The sequence below is a fragment of the Gordionus sp. m RMFG-2023 genome, chromosome 3 (genome assembly GCF_954871325.1).
Source record: "Gordionus sp. m RMFG-2023 chromosome 3, tfGorSpeb1-WG-v2, whole genome shotgun sequence".
NCBI classification, from domain to species: Eukaryota; Metazoa; Nematomorpha; class Gordioida; order Chordodea; family Parachordodidae; genus Gordionus; species Gordionus sp. m RMFG-2023.
In genome coordinates, this window is record NC_088777.1 from 17,680,785 (window position 1) to 17,707,696 (window position 26,912).

General features: G+C 26.9%; 1 protein-coding gene across 2 annotated transcripts; it reads right to left on the reverse strand.

Moving 5' to 3' along the window:
• Positions 1–1,085: 1,085 nt before the first annotated feature.
• Positions 1,086–25,211, reverse strand: LOC135927520 (GATA zinc finger domain-containing protein 14-like). Of its 2 annotated transcripts, XM_065463543.1 has the most exons (11): positions 25,119–25,211; positions 24,172–24,885; positions 15,857–15,993; positions 14,229–14,333; positions 11,936–12,385; positions 11,387–11,576; positions 10,413–10,712; positions 6,266–6,394; positions 2,684–2,739; positions 2,215–2,432; positions 1,088–2,128 (listed from the first exon to the last, which is right to left on the reverse strand). In XM_065463543.1, the coding sequence occupies exons 1-11, from the start codon at positions 25,132–25,134 to the stop codon at positions 1,288–1,290; spliced, it is 3,156 nt and encodes a 1,051-aa protein (XP_065319615.1). In that variant the 5' UTR covers positions 25,135–25,211; the 3' UTR covers positions 1,088–1,287. The 2 variants fall into 2 exon arrangements, with proteins under 2 accessions (XP_065319617.1, XP_065319615.1); XM_065463545.1 differs by lacking the exon at positions 6,266–6,394 and having other exon boundaries at positions 1,086–2,128.
• Between the last annotated feature and the right edge of the window lie 1,701 nt (positions 25,212–26,912).

A 26,912-nucleotide genomic window follows, 5' to 3' on the forward strand; every position in this document is an offset into this window, starting at 1 on the left:
TATGGATTGCATCTATATTATTTTTTTAAGAAACTCCCAAAGAAGAGCGATTATACACTTTTAAGAATCTTTCCCGAATTTAAAGTCAGGATTTTAGATTCTTCTATTCATAGACCGGCCATTGTTTAGCACCAAGCATTAACAATGAATCTATTATGCATGAAAACATTTATTTATGAAATATTACATCACTATTCCGTGTATTATATGTGGTGTAATTAGTGGAATATATATTTGGAGACCTGTTTTAAAAATCATTAAAATAAATAAAGAGCAAAACGATAATAAACTTAATAAATAATATTTAATTTTATGGAATTTAAGCCTATTAATAAAGGATATATAAAGACCAAATCATATTCAAAACATTCTAGGCCTCTTTTATTGGGAGCGAGAACGATCGCAGTGGCAACTTTTGGAATTTCAATACTGGTTTTACTTTACGATAAAACTGTATTGCATAAATTTTCAGAACCAAGATTAATTCATATGGAACAAGAAGTTTATGATTATTTGAAGAAAATTGAAAATAAATCCAAAAACTAATTTGCACATTTAATCTCTACATTTTAAATTTATCAAAATTTTTGTTCAAAAAATAATTTCGAACTAGTATGTTTTTATTTGTAGGTGTTTTTTTTAATAAATGAATTTTATTTAAAATAATTGAAATGATTATTTTATTAAATTCTGGAGCTAAGAATATGGTTGCACTTATATAAATTGATTTATTGTTAATACTTAAGTGAATATCTAATTATGATTCACCATATACATTAGTCACATTTGTGATTAATCAGCATTTTATAAAATATTTCACCATTAGTTTGGTTCAGCTTTAAAACATTGGCATTTAAATTATATTAACTGTTGTAATATATCTACTATAAAATGACATATTTATAATATTTTAGTACTAGAAAATTTTACTATATAAAAGGTTCAAACTTTTAATATAAAATAAATAGAGTTTAAGCATTCAAACTTACAATAACATTCTTTTTATAAATTTGATGAGAAAATGCTGATGTCAATAAAATTATAATTTAATAAGGTACATATATAATAAAGCATCACAGAATTATGCTGAAAAAATGGGTCAAAATAAAAGTATTTTTGTTCATCTTTTTTTAAATAAAAAATTTAAACTTCGAGTATTGTTCAATGCAAAATGTACAATAAAAAATTTTGCTGTAATATGTCAACATGCAAAAAATAAAAATAGAATGGTTATTAATAATTTTGTCGTAAATATAATATTGTAATACTATAATAATATTTTTGTGCTCATAAGTTTTGACTAGTAGATGGTGATTCATTGCCATTTATGTCATGAGTTGTAGATGTTTCATTATTTTTATTATTGGTATTGCTAACAATCATTGTATCAGAAACTTCCCCACCATTAGAAATGGTAGTATTTTTACTGACACAAGAGGAAACTTTCAAAACTCTGCAAGGTGAACTTCTAATCACATTATCATTTTGGTGACTGTTATTACTCTTTTTAACAACCAAACTTTGTTTATTTTTAAATGGCAATGTTGATGGTTGGAAGTCAATATCTCTTTTAAAATTTTTATTGTAAGAAGTGATAGCAGGGTAGTTATAATGAATGGAAACTGGGTTTAATAAGACAGGTTGGTCTGGACCCCTAGGCTTCCATCCAATCCTATTGCTACGATAGGGCCCACTTCCACCAGAGCTGTTCAGAGAAGTGGATCTACCGCTTTTGAAAGGTGATTGTGGAGGTGGAATAGAGGGAAGAGGGTTGTAATTTCTAAGATTATTATTTAATATGGCATGTGTAGATAATGATCGTTTTTGTTTGACAACTAAGGCATTTTTATCAATTAGATGAACGCTTTGATCTTGAGGGTTTTTTATGTGCAAAGAATTGTTCGATTGTTTTATAACTAAATTATCGATGGGTAATGTTAGAGAAGTATAAAGAACTCTTTTAGCAATTTTGCACCTCGAGGCTAGGTTACGGGTTCTATTCAAAGGGCAGTTTTTGTTTGCAATTTTTTTTGCATTTTTCGTACTGGATTGATTATGATGAATAATGTTTGTTTTATCGATGGGGATACTTGAAAGCTGAAATCGGTTCAATTCGTTTTGCAGTATGCTTGTGTTTTTAAAAAAATTGTAAAAATTAATTGAAAAACAGAAATACATAAATGGGTAGATCGATTGAGATTATAAATTTATTACTTAACACTAAGAAATTCGCTTTCAGGTTTAAAAAGATTAGTCGATAGTACAGTATTGCTATAAAGGGAAATGGTGGATTCTTTATCAGATTCATTTTTTAATCCTGTTTCTAATCTTTCCATATCATTCGCGCCATTGAAGAGTGTTTGAACGTTGCCCAACGGTGAAGAAAAGTTTGCATTGGCCAGAGCTTTAAAAGTTCTAGTCATATCGTTTTGCTTTTTACATATATTTTTTATTGAAATTTTTGTTTGAATATTTAAAAAAAAAGATTTAAAAATTTTTAATAAGCATGAAAGTTTACCCTCGTTAAGAGAAATCCGTTCAATAAAATGTTCATTTATTTTTTAAACGAAATATTTTATAGATAGGTTTATAATAATAATTTATTAATTTTTATTTAAATATATAATTGCTCTCTGATTATTAGATTTAAAAAATACTATGTATATTTTATTTATTTTTTTACCAATTTTTGTAAATTTTGCTGTTGACCAATGTTCAAATAATCGAAAGATGTGTTACCTATGCAGATGATTTTAAATTTTTTTTAAATATTATAAATATTGGATTGTAAAATAATTCGCCACAATAACATAAAATAAAATTGATTTTCAAGATTGTAATATTGGATGTAATTCTATCATAATAATTATAAAAAAATCTCATTGCATTTTAAACTATACCAGTTTTTATAAGAATTATGACTTATATTATTTCATTCAGAATAAAAACTCAAACTAAATAGAATTAAATATCTTAGAGCTAAAAAAAATCACAAATTTTTATTTTTTTTATTGAGTTTATCAGAAGATATACTTAATCGCTTCAGAAATTTTTACAATTTTATGTTTTTTATTTCAAATGCATTTAGCATTTCTAAAAAAATACCAAAAAAACTTGTAATTTTATTTTTATATATAAAATCATTTTTTTTTATTTCCCCTTTTTAAAATGGACAGTCGATTTCAGGTGGAATAAGATGGACGGGTTCAAATTCTTAAAAGATTAAATGTTTTATTTTATAACATTAAATATTTTGTATGTTTAATTAAGAATATATCAAAATAAATAAATAGAGCTAAACGAATCAATCAAAAATTTTTATAAAATGGGTGAGGGGGCCAAACAAAATTTTTAAATAAATGGTTAAGCGGGTTAGGTAGTTTTTTTCTCAAAAAACATGAGCAGAGTTTTGAAAAACACTTGAAGGGTGGTTTAAAAATCAGTTTATTGAAGGCCTCTACCCAGAGTTGTTAAACCCTACTTTTAAAGTAGCGCGCTACCGCTATCACTATTTGTCAAAAAAAGTAGCACACTATTAGCTACTTTTTATAAAAAAATTTGTTTTATTTTGCTTATAAAGTATATAATACATAAAATCATCATTTATAAATATTCAAATATGATTAGTTATGATTATAAAAAAATTTATGTAATAAAAATAACTATTTATGATAATATTCATTTTTTATTTATTTATTTGCATTTTAATAATAAAATCATTTCAATACTATTATCCCCAAGTCTAGAGCGACGATCAAGGAGTATAAGTTTCGATTTACTAAATAATCTCTCAACACTAGCATTTGAGCGCAAGACAGTATTTAATTTTATATGCATATTTTTAATATAAAAAAAAATTATCAAAAATACTCATTTATATTTTTAGATTTAACGAGCTAGGGGATTTTCAATTATATTAGTATACTTTATTTTTAAAAAGTTAACAATGGAAGTCGTTTTTATGATTCTAACTAAGGCATCTTTGTTAGTTAACTCTTGTTGTACTAGGGGATAATTTTAATTATCAGGGTAAATGATGGTATCAACCAATGACATTGGATGAACTGTATCATGATAAAATAGACAATAACTTTATTAGCCTCTGATAAATATTGGTATGTGAAATATTAATCAATTTAGCTTGAATTAAATTGGTCTTTTTGAATGTAGTCTCCCGTATACCAAAATTATTAAGATATTTTTCTATATCTTTAAAACTGTTAGCATGAATATTCTTACAAAATAAAAATAGTATTAGAATTCAAAAATGACAATTACCTTTATATATTTTTGAGGTTATAGCTTCTAGATTTATTTAAGGATGTATTTTTTTACAGTTTGAACAAATAAATTTGTCACCTTTTGTTTTTACATTAATTTGAAAATATTTTCAAATTTTGGAAATGAAAATTTTGTATTATTGTTATCAAGAACATTTTCTTCTACTTCCATTTCATTAATATCATAATTGCCTGACTCACATACATCGATTTGGATATCTATTTGGGATGACATTTTAAATATGATTTAAGTTCATAATATAAATTGTAAATATAAATTACAAATTGATAATAAAAAATATAAATTTCATAATTAAATAATAAAAATTATAATTAATTATGATATTATATTTAAATTTTCAATGTTTATAGTTATATTTATTATATTTTTTGCAAAAAATGGAAAGAGCTAAAAAATAAAATTTGAAAAAAATAGTGCGCTATTAGCTATAGCTACCAAAAAAGAGAGCGCGCTACCTGTAGCGATCTACTTTAACAACTCTGCTTCTACCCTACCCCTGTTTGAGATTAATAACTTATTTTAGTAAATGTTGTTCATAGATTAATTTTATTGGATTTGAATAAAGATAGACCAGGCAAGGCGTTAAGAGTTTTTAGTTCCAAAGATTTTTAATCTGAGCCTTTCAAATTATTTATAACAGTCCTGATTTTTGGGGAAAAAAATATTTCAATCGAGAATTTCCTCTTATTGTTTAGAACGTGCTAAAAATTCTATTTCTTTTAGGATATGCTCAAATGAATAATTTTGGTTAAATAGAAAAAATACTTTAGATGTACACTGAGAATTCTTTTGCCCTTTCTTATTGACTCTAATCGATGTCAAATAAATATCATGGTTGGCAGGTGCTTTTGGCATAGAAGTTAGGTTAGATTAAGGTTCCAGAAAGATAAAATTATAAGGTTTCGGCTCAGTTCAAGTTAATATAATAAATTTTATAAGGTGCAGCAGTTAAGGTTCTAAAACCTTTAATGAATTTTTTTATATAAGGTACCCATAATAGCATTATAAATAATCTTAATATTAATTAATGATAAATATAGAGGAATAAAACAGATTTTAAAATTAACCTAAAATTGCCAATTTTTATTTGATATAAAATTATGATTACAAAGAATGTATAATTAAAATATCAATATATCTTTGTCTAATCTTGTACACTGAGATGATGGAATATATTTCAAAATTGAAAATTCTCTCTTGAAAAAAACCTGTGTAGCTAGCACAGACATGGCTATCGTTGCTAATGGATAGTTTGGGTTGCTCTAAGTTTCTTCCTTCCAGTTTTTTATCAATTTATTCGATGCCGTTAAATAATTTATACTGGCACCTATTGATTTGTTTGTATTGTGTGATATGTTTTGATTTTCGGGGTAGGGATAATTCTTTTGATTTGAACTAAGGGAAAGATATGACGTGTCTATCATCTTATATTTATCGTCAAGTGTCCCAATTAGATGGCAAGTTTGTATAAGATATTTTCTAACATAGTCATTTTCTCCATCTAATCATATTACTTGATATTGGAAATCAAGATATAGACATAAACTGAATGCGTTATTTTTTTAAGCTTTATATCCCTTGATTTAATTTTCAAAAATAGAGAATTGGCAAGAGAGGTATATATAAAATAACCTAATATGCCTCATTTTTTTAAATACTGCTATATTTTTTCTTTTTATAATTATAATTATATATTAAATTATTCGTGATAAAATATATTACATAGCTTTAAAAAAACACAAAACAATTAAAATAAATAACGCATAGATATAAATATGTTAAAGAGATAAGATTACAATATAAAAAATATTAAATTATATAAAAAAGTTATATGCCCTGTTTAAAATTGTGTTCGGTTAGCTTCTTTAAAAAAAAATTTTAAAAAAGATTCGGTTCAAATTATTAAATCAAATATGTTCGGTTTGATTTTCGAGGTTAGACACTCTGATTATTATTATAATACCCTGATAATTGTTATTAATCGATGGCCATGTCATTTCATCGTCCAAACTATAATCGGAATCTAGTTGCGAAGATATGTCTGATTTAGGAGTTTTACCAACTTTTTTTGTTCTCCTTGGCTTTCTTTTATCTTAATTTAATAAACGATATTATAAATAATAACCAATATTTTTTTATTTAAATTTTATTAGAAATTTTTTATCCATAAATCAATATTTTAAATCCTAATAAAATTATAATTAAAAAATATACAATTCATTTTTTTAGTAAATTTATTTTGTGATGAATTATTACATAAAAAGTTCATACAAAATAGATGTGCCATTTATCTCTATCCATCACGTCTTATGATAAATAATAGTGAGCTCAGAACGGAGTTTTAATGTAGTCCAAGGTTTCATTATCTCTATCATTCGTCCAGACCACGATTTGTGTGCCGCATATATTGTAATCACTGAAGTAATCAACCATCCTTCTACTACTTATTTTCTCAGGGTCCACCTAATAACCTCGCAAGGCACTCTGTTAAACACCTTCTAAGTCAATAAACGCATAATGTTTCTTAGATACTTTTCTGAATTTGTCTCACCACAAAAATTGCATCTGTTGTACCTTTCCCACGTGTAAAAACCTTAACTGCATTTGATTGTTTGTTTATTCCCTTATTCACTTCTCTAGTCATCAAACCTTCTATTTTTTTCTTTTTTTCTATTGCTTTCTTAATTTATTGTTTTCCAAATGTACAGCCAGGTCCTTCTACCTTTGCGCAGTTATCATCATTATCCCATTCATTCTCTTCAATATTTTTTCCGTGTAAGTCTTCTAAACATTTTTAATTCTGTTATTATCTATCTCGGTTTTTCTTTCCATATTTTCTAGACATTTTACATCTACAACATCTTACCCTTTTTCAACAACTGCTTTGCAATCTAGGATATATTTCCCCTTTCTTCCGCGCACTCCAGGTATTTTGCAAATGCTCTTAACTATCGTGCCATCTTTTGTAACATCTTTTCGTGTACATAGTATTAGCTAATTCCAAAACTATGCCGCACCTATGCAGCCCTTTTATCCATCCACAATCATTGCTTTCAGCCAGATATTAATAGCTTTCTATTTGTTCGGTTCTGCTCAATAAACTCCTAAGAAAGCGTGGCCCCCTCCCCCTAGCCATATAAATGCAGATGGCGGGTATATTTTTCAAAAATATTATTGTCTATATTAATTTATAATATTTATTCCTATCTCTTTCTTTTTAAATATATATTTAATTACATTTATGTATCACATTCATTAACTAAGTTAGTTTATCAATTAATTTAGATTTCAAGTTTTCCTTGGCGTAAAATTTATTTATTATTTTCAAATTTCTAGTGGCATAATATTCATCTATTTCAAATTTCTAGTCAAAAAATAATTATGGACATAAGAAATTTTTTCAAACATATTGATCATGATGAAAATCTTAGACATCTTACAAAAAAGTACAAATAATTTTATAACTTTTTAGCCTAAAAGAAAGACATATACTTCTTAAGAAGGTATTAAAGATACCTATGATATAAATATTTTATTTAACAGTATATTAATATTCCACCCCTCAATTTTCAATATTCATAAACTTTATGTGCTAATCGAAAGTTAAAATTTCAAAACCGCTATTTTAGTAGATGGTTATGGCTAGCATACTCTATCCGAGATAATGAAGCTTATTGCAAGATATGTGTCCTGTTTGGCCCAAAATATGCTGGAAGAAATTTAGTTACGCTTAACAGTCTTGTTAAGAGTTTATTAAACAAGTACAAAGATGCTGGAGATTTCTTTGACAATTATCAAGAAATAAATTATCACAAGAGCTGTGAACTGATGATTTCTTCAAATTAATTCAAAGTGGGGATATGATTCTAATTTTATCACATATTGACAAAAATAGGATTAAAATAGCAAAAGAAAATAGATGTAAGATCAAACTAACTATTGAGGTCATTCTATATTGTGGATTGTAGGAACTAGCGTTACGTGGCCATTTGGATTCAGAAAGCTAAATTTTAATATTAATGATAATGAAGGTAATTTTCGTGGTCTTGTAAAATTTAAAACATTAGCAGATTCTGCATTAATAGAATACCCCAAGTGACAAAATATTTTAAACAGAATTATTTCTGAAACTCCTTATACAACAAGGATAAAGAAATTGCAAAAAGCTTGTCCAACGAGATTTCGCCATCAAGCAGTAACAGCTTTTATGGAGTTAGAAGAGCCGATTATTAATGCTTTTAATGAAATATCACAATGGCCTGAAAGAGATTCCTCAGAAGCAAGTAAATTATTGAATTCAATACTTATACCAATTTTTTTTTTCATTAGAATGTATTAATAAATTATTTAATTATACAACTATTTAATACTTTTCAAAAACATGACATTGACTTGATTGAGGCGATGAGAATAGCGGAGAGCATTTTATTAGAACTCAAGGAAATTAGGGGTAATTTTGGTGAAGAATTTCATATTTTAAATGTTATTGTTGAGTCAAGAGTTTAATATTTTCCTTCCTCGACTTGAAGCAAGGCAAGCTCATAGTCCCAACATTAATATAGGGTCAGTAGAAGGGTATTGTAAAATAAATTTCTTAATCCCTCTCTTAGATAAATTTTAAGCCAAATAAATGAACAGTTTTTAATTTATTAGGCAGCACTTACCAATCTGCAGATATTACTTCCACAAAAGCCTTCCCAACTATTATATTTTATTGTCTTATATATTTTAAAAGTTTATATTTAAAGCTATTTGAATATTATATTTCTCATACAATTTTATAACTTTCCTATTATATTATCGAGGTTAATCTAATTGCATAATATTAGAATTTAAATTACATAATTATAAAATACTAAATATAGAAAAGAATTAAAATAAAGATACCAATTGTTTTGACTATAAAACCAACCTTTATAAGTAATTACATATAAAATACAATTATTCCTAAGAAACTTGTGTATTAATTTATATTTCTAACATTTAAATTTTTTTAATATTTTAAATATAAATTTTAAAGGCCCAAAAAATTTAAATTTCTATTTTGGGTCATTTATTTTATAGTTTTTCATATGCCGCCGGTTATATAAATTTAATATTTTTTAATTCACATTTATTTTATAGTATAGTTTTTTATATGCCGGTTTATGTATTTAATTTTTTTATTGTGTATTCGAAATAGTTATCAGTCCTAATAAATTTGTGCTTTAATTTTTAAATAATAATTTTATCTTAAATAATTACCCCCCCCCCCACCACAGCAAATTCCTGCGTGTGCGCCTGCTCCTAAGGTATAATTTTCACATTTTTCACTATATAACACATCTCCTCACTACAACTAATAAACTGTACTTTTAGCACTATTCGAATTGTAAGTTACCATATTCTCTGCTCCTTTCTCAAACAGTGTATTCTCATGTTATCTATAAAAACTATCATCATAAAATTAAAACTCTTCATAAATATATTTAAAACTGCAAATTCAAAGGATAAGAAATTTATCATATAAAATATCATTACAGAAAAATAACAGTTTGTAAAAAGAAAATATTTTCCAAAAATATTAGTAAGAATTTTCACTGATATTTTTTGTATACGCTCAGCTCAGGTACCCTTTTAGAGCTAACAATAAATTTTATTGATGAGATGAATAAGATAATAGTGCAAAAAAATTTAAAAAAATATTTCGTAAATATATTTTCATATGAATTAAATATTGTAATAATTAAAAACCCGGTTTATTTGAATCGAATACGAATATTAAATATTATGTACGAATATGAATAGTAAATTATTCGATCAAATAATGTGCTATTCGATTCGTATTCATTTTTGAAAGTCTATGAAGTTAGTTTTTTTTTAAATTAAATAATCGTTAAGATAACTTGCTCTATCATAAATTAGGATAGCTATTATAATATTATATTTTTAAACCTATTTATGCTAACTCAGGATTACAATTAGTTCTGCTAATTGTTTTGTCGTAAGAAATTTGTTTGAAGATGAAAGTTAAAAATATAAAAATTTTAACACAACACTAAGAATTCAATTTTGTTTCATATTTTAAAAAGTTGCCCAAATATTTTTAACATTAATTTTTTTAAAAGAACCTAGTCCAACGTTGGTCTCCGAACTTTGCACCCCACCGGAATCCTTGTTCTCATCATTTATTTGTGCTACTCCCCCTATCGGTATCTCAGACATTCCCTTCTTTCTCTTTCTTTCTTCGACTCCATCACTTCCCATTTCCTCCTCGGTTTCTTCTTCTTGAATTTCGTAACCTTCTTGAGATGGATCCTCTTGTTCATCCTGAGAATCGTTCTCGTCTACCTCCGCAACGTCATCGTAGTCATAATAATAATAATCATAGAGCGATGGTTCTTGTATGTTATTGATTAAGACTGAATTATCTGTAGAAAAGATCAGAACAATTCAATATAATTATTAATCGATTTTTTTTTAAAAAATCTTATTTTACCTCCTTTTTCTTAATCTTAAATTATCGGAACTTCCTCTTTTCTTAAATTAGATATTGTAAATTATTTAAATTTATTCACCCCCCCCCCTCCCTTTGTTGAATGCTCTTATTTTATATACACATCTAAGAGGATAATTTCGTTAAATATTAATTTTCAGCAAAAATTAATAAATGTATAAAATAATGGTTCGGTGTCCGATAAATAAAGCTTCATTAGATTTAGGTTCTTGGTCTTGTAAAAGGATATAAGGTTAATTCAGGTGTTAAATATTAATGAAATAGTATAGCCCTTAGTAACTGGTTGTAAACCGGTTCAATAAAAATATATATCCTAAGTTTGCGTCTTATCTAAGACTTTGGTATAAACCAGTTATGTGGCCAATAAATTTTTAAAAAGTTATTTACGGTTGGATGTCCGTGATGTATTAGGTAATGCTTATAACAATTTAATTTTCATATTCATCTGTTTTATAAAATTAAAATTAAGGATAATTGGCAAAAAAAAATAAAAATTTAAAAAATTAATTTGAATATAAATAGGCCAATATACTTTTAAAATGATAAAATAATATTTGTTAATAAAAATGTGACGGGTAATTTTTTTACCATTTAAATCATTCGTATCATTTGTTATTGAAAGCAATTCGTGGGATGATAATGAGTTGGAGAGCACGGCTTTAGGATTTGCAATGGGAGAAAGCATATTCCGAGGTGGGGTTCGGGTTTGAAATAGGAGTTCATTGAGACGTTTAGGGTGATGGTGTGTACGAGCGGTGGTCAATGGCGGAGACGAAGGCTTTTAAGTATTTTGATAAGAAAGAGTTGTATTTTATAAAATTTAAATGTGGCCTAGTATGGAGAATTTAGTTGAATTTAAAAAGATTTAGCAGTTTTCTTATAAAAATGAGAATAGAACTTAAAAAGTATTAAGAAGCAATTTCTATAAATTAAAATTATATGTTATTTTTCTTATCAGCCACATAAACTTAAATATTCATTTCATAGTTTAAGCAAGTAAATTTGTTCCAAACCTTACTTATTAATTGTATAAAAACATTAGAATAAATATGCACAAGATTTAATCAAAAACTATTTACAATAAAAAGGTAGTGTAAGTATTTTTATGATAAAAAAAACAAATAATCATAAACATACTCCAATATTATTATCAATATCAAAATCTTCATCGTTATCGTTAACCAGGGTTGAAAATTCTAGAGCTCCATCCGCAGCTGCGCTCCATATCAAATCCAAGGCATCTCTTTCCCCCAATCTACCTCTTTCTCTCCTTCCTACTAAATCGTTCGTTAAAATTTGCAAATTTCCACCTATATTTCTTAAGCTTTCCCTCGTATTATTTGAAGCTCCAGCGTCAATGTAAGCCAGTAAGGAAGCAAAGGGAGTGGCGTCTCTGACTGAGGGAGTAGGGCCAACAGCACGTCTTAAAGCTCCAGCTCTTCTTAAAGGAGCGGGCGGTCCGATGGGGCGACGCTTAGAGTCAGTCTGAGGGGTCAGAGGTGAATGATGAAGTGTTGTAGAGGGGTGATGGGAAGATGTAGTAGAAGTAGGCACAGGGGGAGGCAAGACTGAGCTGCCGTTTTCTCCGTAAGAACCCCAATAAATTATAAGAGTTAAGGGTTTTTGTAGGTTTTAAAAAGGGTATACATTATGAATAAAATATTATTTGAAAATATGAACCTACATCTTTTATCAAAAAAATTCCAGTGAAGAATTATTAACTCCCTCAGTAAAAAGGCCAACTTCAATGCTCTTTGGATATTCTAGCACATTATCAAAATTATCGTGAAATTAAAAGGTAAGGCATGTTTCAATATTTATAAATCCTTTCATTACAAGTAAATTTTGAAACAAACTTCTAGATAGTTGAATTACACTCATAGTCTATTTTTTAAATTATTCTAACTAGAACCCTATCAAATATTTCAACCGTTTTTCTTGATTATTCTCCAAACTCTCCACATAATGTGGAACAATACTATTTGATCTCAAAAAATATCTTACAGTAAAACATTTCTAATTTGGGTACCAAGGGAAGGATTTTTGCCCGGCTTAGACAGTTGCTCAATTTATTATTTTCTAATAGTAGTTATAAGAATTTGATTGAGACAAATTTTGGTCAAATCAAAGAGTTGCCCGAATTATCAGCTCAAATTTGATATGTTTACTGTATTTTCTAACAGAGTTTGAAAAAAATCTTCAAAAAATTTTTTTTTAATTGAATTCAAATATCAATCTCCAAAGTTTTTGTTCAAATTATTGAGCATTTTTTTCAAACTTCTGTTTAAAGATAGATCATAATAAAAAATATCATTATAATTAATTAAACTTCATTTGATCGTTTTTCCTAATTGAATCACGTTCCGCTTTACAATTTACCATATGTGAAAAGATTGGAGTAAAATATATATCATAAAGTTTTATATACATAAAATATAGTATTAAAACATCCAAGTTCACTATAAAAAAATTGACCCCATATTTTTATTATTTTAAAATGTTATATAAAATAAAAATACGGTGTTACATTGAGGCAGGTAGTGTTGTTAAACGGTTCAATTTTTAAAAACAGTTGGCATATAGTCGTAAAATATTATGTAAGCCTAAAGAATTTGCTCATAGATGGCAAAATTGGACATCCATTAAAGAAATCTCGAGACTTGCGTATTATCATTCTGGACAAAATCTTAATATAAAATCGGCTAAATCGAGCCGTTTCACACCACTTAGTAGCAAGTATATGGTAAATCTTTAAAAAATCTTATAAGTTTTTTCCCCATTAAATTAAAAGATTTAATCATTTATTTCAGAATCATTTTTGATCATTTACCTAAATTCCAAATTTTTTTTGTAAATAATCTTTTGCGATTTTTACACGTAAATCCTTCATGATGAAATCTTATAAAAAATTTATTTTTATTTTGTTCTTTAAAAAATCATCAATTTTGGGATCTTTAAAAATTCTCTACTTAAAAAATGGGTAAAAAATCTTAAAAATTTTTAAACTGGTAATAAAATAATTGTTACTTAAATATCGTTTGACAAATTTTAAAAAAATATACATAATATTCATCAACTTTTTAAGTGAAAAAATGAAACAAAATGTTTTGTTATTAAGATATTCTTTTATAAGCTAAAAAATTTTTTTAAATTAATATGAAAAAATATTTTATTATGATTAATTATTACAGCCTTCAATCTTTACATTTTGTGTATATGGAAGATTTGATTTGGTTAAAAAACAAAACCTTTTATAAATAATGATGGCTTAAATAATTTTTTAAATTCGGAGAATAGCTATGTATTATTTACCATCTTAATAAGAATAAGAAATAAATATTGAGAAAAAAAAGTAAAGTGTCTGAAATGAATAAAAGAATAAAAAAAAAATTTAAAAAATAAAATCAAAAAGTATTTTAAAAAAGGATATGATATCTCTGGAAATTGATTTGTGTTCGAGATTGAAATGTGTCGGAAAATCGTCAGTCGTGCAGTGTGGATCTCTACCTGAATTTCCGGCGCAAATGGGACACACCTAGAAAAACAAAGGTTTAATTATAAAAAATATAAGTGAAAACCATAAGAAAAAAAACAAGCGATTTTTTAATGTGTGTTGCTCGGTTGAAATAGGTGTATTTTTGTGTAGTTTATATAAATTAAAAATAATTCAAAAGTTTATAAATAAATTGTCTGAAATTTATAAAATAAGTATTTTACATCTGCCAGTATACATTTTCATAAAAATCTGAATTTAAAAAAAAATATGCTCAGCAAAATATTTTACTATTATTCTCCAACCTTAAATTATTTATATAGCGCGCTACTAAATATTACCTGATAACGTACATTGCCGGTGTAATATATATAACTTTTGAATTTTGAGGTTAGTAATACCTCAACAATTATCACGAGCTTTTATGAAATTAAGGAATTGAATTTTAAAAAGCATAAGTTGATCATCCAAGCATTTTTAAGTGTGATTCATGTATAAATATAATCTTGGGTTGATTAATAAATGAATTATTATTTATATTAGATATTTTTTAAAAAAAGGACTATTTTTGTTAAATAAAATATTTGCTAAGAATATGAAGAGCAAATATCAAGATTCACATTAAAAGAAGAACAAACTCTTAGATTTGTTTTTATATAATTAATATTTATCGCTTATATATGTCGTAATTTTTAAAGGGATCATGACTATCCGGGATCTTCAAGGGATTTAAAGGGATAACTAAAAAATTAGGGTTGATAATTAAGGAATGATAATACGGGATTATCACGTTTTAATCGTGATAAAGAGGAATATTATTTTAAAGCGTTTTCCACGAGTTTCGTTGCGTTTATAATTTTCAATTTTGTTTTTTTTAGCCTTATGATATAAGATATGTCTAGAATAGGTAATCATTCGATAGCTAATCAAAAGATTTATTCAACTGGAGGTCAATCTTTGCCCCAGTAATAATACCGTATAGTTCTTTATCCTTTAACTTTAAATCCCGTGAAGATCCCGGATAGTCATGATCCCTTTAAAAATTACGACATATATATTGCATATTTTATCCATTTAATTTTTAATCATGAAATTTTAAAGAAAGATTAAGTTATAACAGATGGTTTATAAAATATAAGGAACCACGAAAGAGAGAAAAGAACAGGAATATTAATACATTACTTTACCTCTGACAGAAATAAGATATGTATTAAAAATTAATTATGCACTGGCTCAAACTAAAAGAAATCTACCAATTTCGTCTATCAAAGCAAGCAAAAAATAAGTTAAGCCAATAAATTACATTAAATTAACATATATTGCGAGGATTTTAATTCGCAAAAAGGTAGTTCATTTTGCTTAGTTCGAGCAAGGTTTGTGGCTTTAAAATATGATAAAATGGCTGGCAAGTTATAATTTGTATTTATAAGCAATAATCAGGCATATTTTGTAAATAAAAGTTCCACTATTGGATGAAAAAAAAATTTATCATAAATTAGCCTAAATATGTAGGAATTTAAATTGATGTGATGTTAAATAATGCTGTCAAAACAAAATAAATTTACAATTTCCCTTTTCGATTTGGGATGTTCTTTGACAATGTGTTCGTATAATTGTTTTTCGGAGAAGCCTAATCTAGCGCAAAATGGGCAAACGAAAGATTGAGCGTGCCGAGCCGATGATTCACTACCATAACAAATATCTTGACAGTATTATTTTAAAACCGAATGAAATTTTTTTATAGTAATAAAAACGCGGTTCGAAAATTTTGAGCAGAAAATCCTGCTTGAGCTTTCTCAAAACAAAAAGAATCTTCAGAGATGAAAAATCTTTGAAGATTTTTTTCTATTTTGAAAATTATTTCAAACTGATAAAAATTATAACGAATGTTGTTATTAATAATTTCTTGTAGTAATAATATTGAAGCGAATATTTTTTTAACTACCACTAGGAACATAAGTCTTAATTAGAGATGTACATCGAATATCGGCCAGTAACGATACTAATGACTAATACCGCAGTTTTTTAAATTTAGATTCATTTTGCGTCTCCTTCTCCTAATTGAGCTAAGACATTTTTTTAAAAAAGTCTGGCTGTACTGTACTGATTGGTATATTGAAAAATTAATTTTTATTAAAAGGTAATTAACAATTATAAAAACTTCAGTCTGGGCTGGATTTTCATATTTAAACTTTTGGCTTGGCCGTGCTTAAATATTTCATATTTTTTTAAAAAAACAGTAGATTATCCCCCGAAACTCGATGCTATAAAGGTAATATAGCATAGTATTTGACGTGACTCTTGGACAATGATAATTTAATATACAACACTAAATGTATTGTAAATTTTATTGATAAAATATAAACATTTTTATGTTTTTTCGTTAATAGTTTCGTAAAAAAAATGTCGATTCAAGGTTTTTAAATAAAATCGATCAAAAAAACATGATTTTCACGGCACTCCTTGGTATTTGTTGAAATGTTTTATATAAAATAAGGTACTACTAACTATAGCAATGTTCTAATTTTAGTAATAACTTTTATATTTTTAGAGATATCAAGGGTCAAAGTATAAAAAAATTGTTTGAAATGCTTATCAATTTTCATTCAATTGAATACTAAAAACTACAGAATTAAAAATAATGATTCTAATTTCAAAATAAAGTGTACACATTCTATTTATTTTAACTAAAGTTTAAAATTCTTGTAAAAATTAATAAATTCCGCCTATTTTTATATAAAATTTAACTGGATAAAAAAAATTGGAAAATCAAATTTTCGCCTTCACTGTAAAAATCGATAGAATCACTAAAAAACCAAGAATATTATCATAGCAAAATATGTAATTAATTGTTCCAAATCTAATATTATTTAAAATGTTTTTATTTAATATTCCTATTATGGTAAAGATCCTACATCATAAATTTATGTAATATTCTAATTTTTATTGGTAAGAAAATATTCAGTAAATTATATTGTATTATACCATAATATGGTAATGGGGGGATTAACCCGAACGTCGTTCCGTCCTTGTTTTTATAAAAATTTAACCCACTAGCACGCCCGCCAGTGATTTTTCAAAATCCATCTTCCGCCTGCCCATTTATCTAAAATTTTGCTTAACTCGCCAGCTTGCCCGCTTATGTCCCCTCATTGCAGAAAACTCTATACCTTACCCAAAAATAATTTTCTAACCATCCAACTTCCGAATTGTTATTAAAATTTTTGAAAAATTTAAAATTTTGCATAAATATGTGGTGTAGATTTTTTTATTTAAAAATATTATATATATATATAATTTTAAATAATATTCGAGCAATTAATACATTGTTGTCTATTGAATAAAAAAAATCTTTTGTTTTTTATAAATTATCCCTAAGAAAGCGAAAAATTGGTATTCCAATTTTTTTTATACAGATATAGAATGAATTAACTTTTATAAAAATAGGAATCACTCAATTTTTTAAAAAGAATGTTAAACTTTAAGATGGGGTTGAATGGACCGCCACATTAAAAACGCATAAACTTTATTTTGCCATTAAAATCAATATTTCTAGTTTTGTAGTATTTAGTAAATCTTAAATTTGAATGACAGTCGATAAGTATAAAAATAGGTCATTTTTTTATACTTTGACCCATCCCCAAAAATATAAGAGCCAGGATACTAAAATTTCAACACTGCTTTAGTTACGTATACCTTCGTTTGTATACAGAATTCCACCAAAATCCCAAGGGAGAAGCGTGGTCCATCGATCTACCATTAAAAATCGATCGATTGATAAAATCGCTTCTTCTACCAAGCTTTATAGGCTGTAAATCATTTTTGTAATTTGGCTGATTTTTAGCTGAAATGATGGGTTTAAGCCTCAAGGCTCAACCACCGTATTTAAGATCTAAGATATTTTTTAAAATAGTGATAGGGAATCCATAATATAAAAAAAATAAGAATTAAATACTTCGAGACCCGAAGGCGTTATTTTGATTTCAAGTTTTTGGACAAAACAAAATCCTATGAAATAGAAATCAAATAGTAAGAGATTATGGATTTATGATACAAAAAAGAAAATTACAAATCAATATAAAAAAGTTATTCAAGATGGGAAACAAATATCTATTAAAGTAAATATCATGGTACAATTTAGAAGCCTGGAACGGGCGAGGTTTAGTCCTCACATTGCCAAAACATAGGGGTCAAAAAATTAAGTTAGGCGGATGAGGGTTAAAATATTTATAAATGTTCAGGCAGGTGGATTTAAAATATATTTTGGCAAAATTAGCAAAACGGGCTTATATTTTAGAAATTATTATTTTTATTTCATTATCTACATTTTATAAGTTTAGTAAAAATATATTTAAAAAACAAATAAAGTCGTGTAGCCAAGGGAGTGGAGGGAATGCACGATATGAAAATCGCAAATGAATTATTAGCGTCTGAATTAGCGAAAAGAGATAGAAGATTTTAAAAAATATTATTAATATTATGTGTGAAAGAAAAATATCTCATATTGCCTTTAAAAGAATTATACAAATTCTTTTCAGTAGCATTTATCATTGAGGGATTAAATGATACTTTTGATGATGAATTACAGTCATTAGAGTTTTATTCGGCACCAGAAAATCGATGAAAATAAAATTTAGTGCTAATGGTTCATGAAAAAAATAATAAACCAAAACTTGGCTTTTAATTCAATAATGTTAATTAAAATCGGAATTGTTATTTGCATTTATACATTTTCAATAAAAATATCAAAATTATTTCTGTGTCAAAAAGATATTGGCCACTCAAAATAAACTATTGGCTCTCCAATTAAAAAGGTTCCAAACTGGCCTGATACCAGCATTTGGCAATCGCCAATGCATAAACATCATGAAATAATAAATTAAGTTTAAAAATAAAATATAGTGTCAATATTCGGCTTTAATTTTTATTTAATAATTCCTACTTAATATATGCCTATAATATAGTCATTTTATATGACTTATTTTAAATTATAATTTCGTGCTTATGCATAAGGTATCGGCTGTTGTATTCAAGGTAATGTACATCTCTTTACCAGCAAAGGGGATCTTTTTCAACATCTAGATCACCTTATAATTGGACCTCTGCAGTAGTGTTGTTAAAAAGCCCGATTCTGGTCGATTTTTAAAAACGGCCTGATTAAGATTTTAGCCAAAATATTATTGTGTAAACCTTAAGATTTAGCAAGTAGCCCGCATCTTTAGGCCATCTATGAGTAAAATCACCACACCAGGCTTACACAATATTATTTTGGTTATAATCTTAATAAGTCCGTTTTTAAAAATCGACCAGAATCGGGCTTTTTAACAACACTACTCTGCAGGTATTAGCCTTTGATATAATCCATATCTATTAGCTAAAAATAGCATAAATTCATTTTATATGTAAAAATGCTCTACTGTATTTTTTAACTCCTGAGTTGTAAGATGGGGCATAGTCTACCCCAATTTTATAACTGGTATATCTCACAAATTTCTATATTACACTTTGAAATTTTAGACATTTACACTCAAAGGTTTAAAAATAAAAAAGCAACAAATCTATACTTAGTGGTGTACCGATACCACTTTTTAGACGCCGATCCGATCCGATATTGAATCATATCTAATTTAGTATTCTGTAAAGATACCAATGGTTTTAATTTTTAATATACTTTTTATTAGTATAACATCAAGTGATCTGCATCGGGCTTAATCTTTAAAGCCCGGCCCGAAATTTTTTTTAAAAAAAGTTTTGACGGCCCGGCCCAAACCCGAAATTTTTTTAAAAAAGTTTTGCCGGCCCGGCTCGAATCCGAATTTTTTTAAAAAAAATTTACCGGTCTGGCCTGAATTTATTTTAATATAGAAATTAATTTTATAATTACTCAAAATAAAAAACATATGTTATATGTCGTTTAGTTTCAATAAATAAAATCAAATATTTTTATTTTACATAATAAATTCAATATAAAATTGATAAATTTAGATATATTTTAAAAAAAATTCAAATTCCGACCCAGCCCGAATTTTTTTTAAAAATATTAGGCCTGGCCTGGCCGAACCCGATTATTTTAAATAAACGGGCCGGGCCAAACTTTGAAGATCACTAATAACATCTATAATTTAACTATACTATAACTAGACATGTGCGCCGCCGGTCAAATGCGCCGCCGCCGATGATTTTGACCACGCCGACGCCGCGCGCCAAAAAATTGTCGGCGCTCAACACGCCGCCGCCGGTGTAAAAATTCGGCGGCGTGGCGGCGTGATACATATTTTTTATTATTTATTTTATATATTATTTATGAATATAAGAAAAATATTAAATATTTTTTGAATTATTAAAAAATGCGATTTTATTTTTTAAAATTAATAAATATTATTTGCTATAAATTTTATTTGTAACAATCCTTATTCGCTCACTTTGGGTAGGTTTGTGACCAACGTGCTAGATAAAATAAGATTAGGACATTAAATTTGAAAAGGTAAATCTATATTTTATTCTTTTATTTTGATTCAAATAATTTACAACTCGTTATATAAAATTTATTTTTTATCATAATAGAAATTTTATTTAATGATTTTTATTTTGTTGCCATTATAACATATATAAAAATACCAGGACTAAAACAATTATAATGGATGCAGCATTGCAATACTATGTAACAAAATATAGTATATCCTTGCAAGCAAAACCTTCTTTTACATGGAAACATTTTGGATCCTTAATATTAAAAACTGACACAAATAATAAGAGAACCAGTGTTGCTACAGATAAAGTCTTTTGTAATATATGATTGCAAATAGCACTTGATAAAGATGGTGAGGATGAAAATAATTCTTCATTTTCAGAGTAAATTTTTTGATTATTTTATAAATATTAGTAAATTTTTTAATTAGTTATCCAATCAAATCTTTTTCAAAAAATATCAGCACATCAAATATAATAAAACATTTACTTGACAAACATGATTTATCATGTAAAGAAGAAATATCTAAACAAAATTTAAAGTTATTTTTCAAACCCATTGTAAAAGATACAACTGACCCTATAAAATATAAAAAATGGATTCTGGTAAGGAATTATGTTCTCATGTGTTGCAAGGATTTAATGCCATTCTCTTCTATAAATAATACTGGAATGCAAGATTTTCTAAAGGTTATTTGTAAAATCATTATAATTTTTTATAGGGCAATCTTAATTTTTATTTGTTAAGATATTTAATTATTTTATAACATCCCACATTTAAAATTTTTTTATGGCATAATATTTTTATTATTAAATTTTTATTATGTAGAAATATGACATTATTTCAGATGCCAAAGAATTACCTGACAGAACTACACTTAGCCGGAGTGGATTAGAAAAATTAATGTAGGTCCTAAATTTTGTGCTATAACTTTTGATATGTGGACAGACAAATATAGACGGCGAAATTATATCACCTTTACTTTTCACGAAATAGATAATAATTTTAATATTGTATTTTATACATTGGCGACACATCATGTCACCCAAAAACATACCGCTGAAACTATTCTTTCCGAAATAGAAAAAGTTGAAAATGAATTTGATTTATGGTCCAAGAAAATTCAAATGGTTACGGATGCAGGACCCAATGTAAAGAAAAGTGTTCGTCTAGGAGAATATGACCATCATTTATGTTTGGGGCATGGATTACATAATCTAGTGACAGTCGATGGAATAAAAAAAAGTTAATAAAATTGAAAATCTCATTAAAAAAGTTAGAGAAGTTATAGTTGCCTTAAGATTCAAAACAGCGGATTTTGAAAATATAAAAGATATAGAAAATAAATGTTTTGAATTATCATATACATCGGATATTTTAGATTTGGATGATAATGATCCTTTTTATGAAGATCGTTTGGGGTATGATGATGATAATGAAAATCAAAAATCATATGAGAAAAAACATAAAACCTTAAAATTAAATGTGCCTACACGTTGGCATAGTATTTTATTTTAATAATGCTGGAAAGTGTGACTGGCAATAACAAAAATCCTATAAATATTCTATTAAATAGAATGGAGAAACCGGATCTCAAATTATTTAACTCCGATTGGGACTTGGTGCATGAACTTTTAAATTTTCTTAAAACCTTTAAACAAACTGTTGAATTTTTATCTGTCCAAAAAGGAGTTACTATAAATTTAGCCTTATTATTTCGTAATGAAATTAAAAATCATTTAATTGTAAAAGAAAATGATAGTCCACCCATAGCATCCCTTAAACAAAATATGCTTACTAAATTTGATCATAGATTTCCAATAACCGATCTTCAGGTAGTATTTTAAAATACATAAATTATTTTTTATACATTATTCTTTCTTTTATTTTTTTTACTTAGGTGTTAGGAGCACTTTTGGATCCTCGTTTTCAATCAATAAACATAGTAAATGAATATTTAAAGGAAAAAAATATTACTCCGGTTGAATTTTTATGTCAACACGCTACCTCTCTACGGTCTTACACGGACGAATTAAACGAATGTAAAACGACGGAAGTTGCTTCAAAACTCGATTATCTTAAGTCATTGGCTACGAAGCATTCATCTATTCAAAACAATAACCTGGAACAACAACACTATTTAAATAGTTTAGAAAAAGAGTGTTATTCATTATTTTCGCCTTATAATTTGGAGATAAAAGATGTCTTAGATTTTTGGAAGATAAGAGCATTGGATCTTCCTAAACTTTCAATATTAGCTAGAAAGGTCCTGTGCGTTCCAGCTACAAGCACACCCAGCGAGCGTGTATTTTCTATAGCTGGGCTCACTCTGAACTCTAAAAGATCATTATTATGTCCTTTAAATATTAATAAAATAATATTTATTCATGATAATTATAACTTAATAAAATCATTAAATTATAGTTATAAACATAATAAAGTATAAATTTTATTTTAAAAGTGTTTCCAATGAATTTATAAATTTACTTAAAAAAATTTAAGTTAGAAAAATATTTGACGCCGCCGCGCCGCCGCCGATTTTTGTGGCGGCGTCTAAATCGATTCGCCGCCGCCAGCCGATCATTTTAAAAAAAGAAACGCCGCCGCCGAAAATGCTGTCGGCGCACATGTCTAACTATAACATATATCATTTAAATATATTATAATGAACAGTTATAGTTTATATTCTATTCAATTGCAATTCTAAAAGTATATAAAATATTTTTATTGATAAATCACTTATTTATATAAGTAATTTTTCATTAATCAAATCCAATTTTCCCTATATTACTATAAAACCAATGCAATAACTGATATTTAGATTGATATTTATTTGCCATCTAATTTAACCAATTTTACAAATGATTAAGTGTACATTTTGTTTAGTTTTATTCTCCAAAAGTTAATCACTTCATTTAAAATATGGGCAATATTTATGGCATGTTAAATGGCTCAATTTTGCTGATTTATAAGGTTAAATAATTTTTTAGCCAAGGTAACATTACCAAAACCTGAAAATTTTGCCAACAAATGTCCAAACCTTTCTGCTATCAGTAGAAAATATATCCAAGCTAAATTATTTACTTAGCTATATCTTAAGCTGAATCAGCTAAAGTAAGTTGCTTAATAACACTAGCTAAATGTGACTTACTAGATGTTTTTAAATCATTTTCTTGTTGCAATAAATAATTTAGCTACTCTAAATAATTTGATTTTTTTTTAAAACATTACCAAATTGTTTAAATTAATTATGATCAGTCTTTTTAAATATTGGCCCAATCCAATATTTTTTAATAATGCTAAATATCAGCCCATATCTATCTGATGTTTAAAATTGGCACAACCCTAATTTAAATATATATTTCTTGTTAAAAAAGAAAAAAATTTATAACAATAAAATTTTGTTCTAACCATAGTCAGTAATTGTCAAAATACATTGCATTGGATGACTTGGATCATGGCCATGGGATGATGAACTGGTATTTGAAAATAAATCATTTGTTTGGATTGATAACTTTTTATTATTTATCCCACTTTCTTTATTTTCTTTCCTTTCATTTGAATTTGAAAAGGATTGAGAATGATCTTGCTTTTTAAGGCCTTTCTTGATTCTTGATTGGAATTGTTGGTATAATCTATTATTGCTGTCATTAGATTTGTTATGTAAATTTGATTTATTTAAATGTTGAACATTGCTATCATTAATGCTAGTTTTAATAATCCTTGAATTAAGAAAATCTATTTCATCATCATCTAACTCACTATTTAAAGATGATGAAAATGCTATTGTATCATCTCCATCAGTGGAAGTTGAAGAATTTTCAAATAAATTAATTAATTGATTTATCTCTCTATTACCTTCAAGGTGGATTAAATCTTCATCAGATGCTAATAAATCATGAGATTTTACAGTTTCATTGTTTAACTTTGGTAATTTATTTATTTTTTTTGATTCTTTATGAATATTTGAGTCTGTATCAATATTTATGTGATCATTATTTAAAATTTGTCGCAGAAGTAAATTTTCTCTGTAACAATCAGAGCACAAATCATAATCATAGCAAATTAAGCATTTATAGCGTTTTCCTTGAAAATTATTTTTATGGCATGAATCACAGCTTACCCCTAATATGAAACAAAGGAATATATATTTATATTTAAAAACAGTTTAGATTAGAAAATAATTAGGATAGGATCTATATTTATACGGGAAAACATTTAGCATTATATATATTTAAACTAGACTCTTAACTTGTTTTCAATATTATTCAAATATTATTTTCCATGTTCTAAAGAAAAGAGAATTTGATTGGTAATAATACAATATAGATAATTTTATATTTAATAATAAAATTTACCTTGATGCTTTGACATTTCTGATATTTTCAAGACACATAGAAATATACTCGAGTCGAAATATTAGAAAGGCAATGAATACGCGACTATTTAAGACCAAATTTTTAACAATTTGATTGACAAGCAACCTGGGTTGATGATTTATAATGAAATAATTTACATAAATTCATTTTTATAAATATAAACCTAATACTTACCTATATCTGGGTGCAATATTATAAATTAGATAGATCGAACTTAATAGCCTGACTCTTTTAGAAGAATTAGATAACTATCGTGAAATGGCAAATATTTATTAAATTCCTTTGATGAGTATGGCCGTCTGACTCGTCCTACTAACAATCATATAAATATAATTGGCTTTTGAAAAGTGGTGGGGCTTTTAGTCATCTTCCCCTACACAGACGCAACCAGGATCTAATGGGGGGGGCACCATTAGATGCCCCCTCTAATTTTATTTGAGGTATTTAAATCTACTTATTGTATACTTTTTGGCTATGTTAGATTACTATAAAAAAAATCACTTTTTTATAAAAATGCTTTATTTAAGAAAATTTTGCATTCGAGTCTTTATTTAAAATCATTTTGAAGAAATAGGCGGATTTTATATACCTAAGGATATACAAGAACAGGTAAATTTATGAGAAGGGAGAGAAATTTTTTATTACCCCCTCCCTGGCTACCTTGATGTTCCCTTATAAATTTAATTGAGGTTTAAATTTTCGGTATGAAGGAGAGTAGGATAAGGGTAGGGGGAGGTCATCCGCCTTCTTAAATTTACCTGTTTTCATAAATATCATTTTATACTAACAGAAAATTACACCCTATATCCCCCCTTCCCTGATTCTTCCCTGAACATTTATAATGTCATACGAATTAAAATTATTTTAGGCAAACAAAAAGTATACCTTATTTTACCATTCTTTTTATTTAAAGCTCTATTCAGTGATATTCATAGAATGAGGATTATGATGGCCCACACCGCATTTGGGCAACAGCTCATCATGTTGAGAAATATTGAGCATCTTTTTGGTTAGGTTATTTTCATATTCTTTGAAAAAATTTAAAATTTTCACTTCACGATTCGGGTAAGTGGTTAGAAATAAACCAAAGAATTATTGAGGTAAATTAATTTTTACATTTTAATTTTGTTTTTATTGTAAATTACTAGTATTTTTGGCATTAATTTAAGGAATAAGGAGGATAAAACTTTCCATTCTTCATAATTTTAATTTAGGCTTATATTGATATAAGCAGCGTCTACATGAGCGGGAGGGGTAGGAACAGTTTGCATCCTATTTTTTTGAGGAGGTAGGGGGTAAGCTGATTTAATGGGTGAAAAGAAGAAAGGAAGCTAAACGTGCGAGTAAGTAAAAATATATTTTATTATTATTAACTAACTACTTTTTCTCTTTATACACATGCTATATATATATATATACTATATAAAATTATAATATATATGATTAAACAAAAAAACAAAAAGTAAGGTTACGAATAAAAAGTAATATAAGTTGAATTTGAATTCATAATAACAAAAAAATAAGAATACTATTTGAATAAATATAATGAATGTAGGTTATATAAATTTAAAACATATTACTATTCAATAACCAATATTTTAATTTATTAATTCCTATAATGTAACATTCTCCCTCTTCTACAAGCCTTCCCATAATTTCATCTAATAAGTCATAGAGAGTTTGTTGTTCAAGTGGTTTATCGTTTTGGTTGTCAATGTTGCATAAGTCACTAATCGTTGGCTTGTCCAAATCGTTGGTTTGTTCGTTTTTGCA

Coding starts and splice junctions, on each gene's coding strand:
- LOC135927520 (XM_065463543.1), bottom strand. Junction 2,433..2,683: donor AGCAAAATTTACAAAAATTG/GTAAAAAAATAA, acceptor ATATGTAAAAAG/CAAAACGATATGACTAGAAC. Junction 2,129..2,214: donor AGCGAATTTCTTAGTGTTAA/GTAATAAATTTA, acceptor TAAAAACACAAG/CATACTGCAAAACGAATTGA.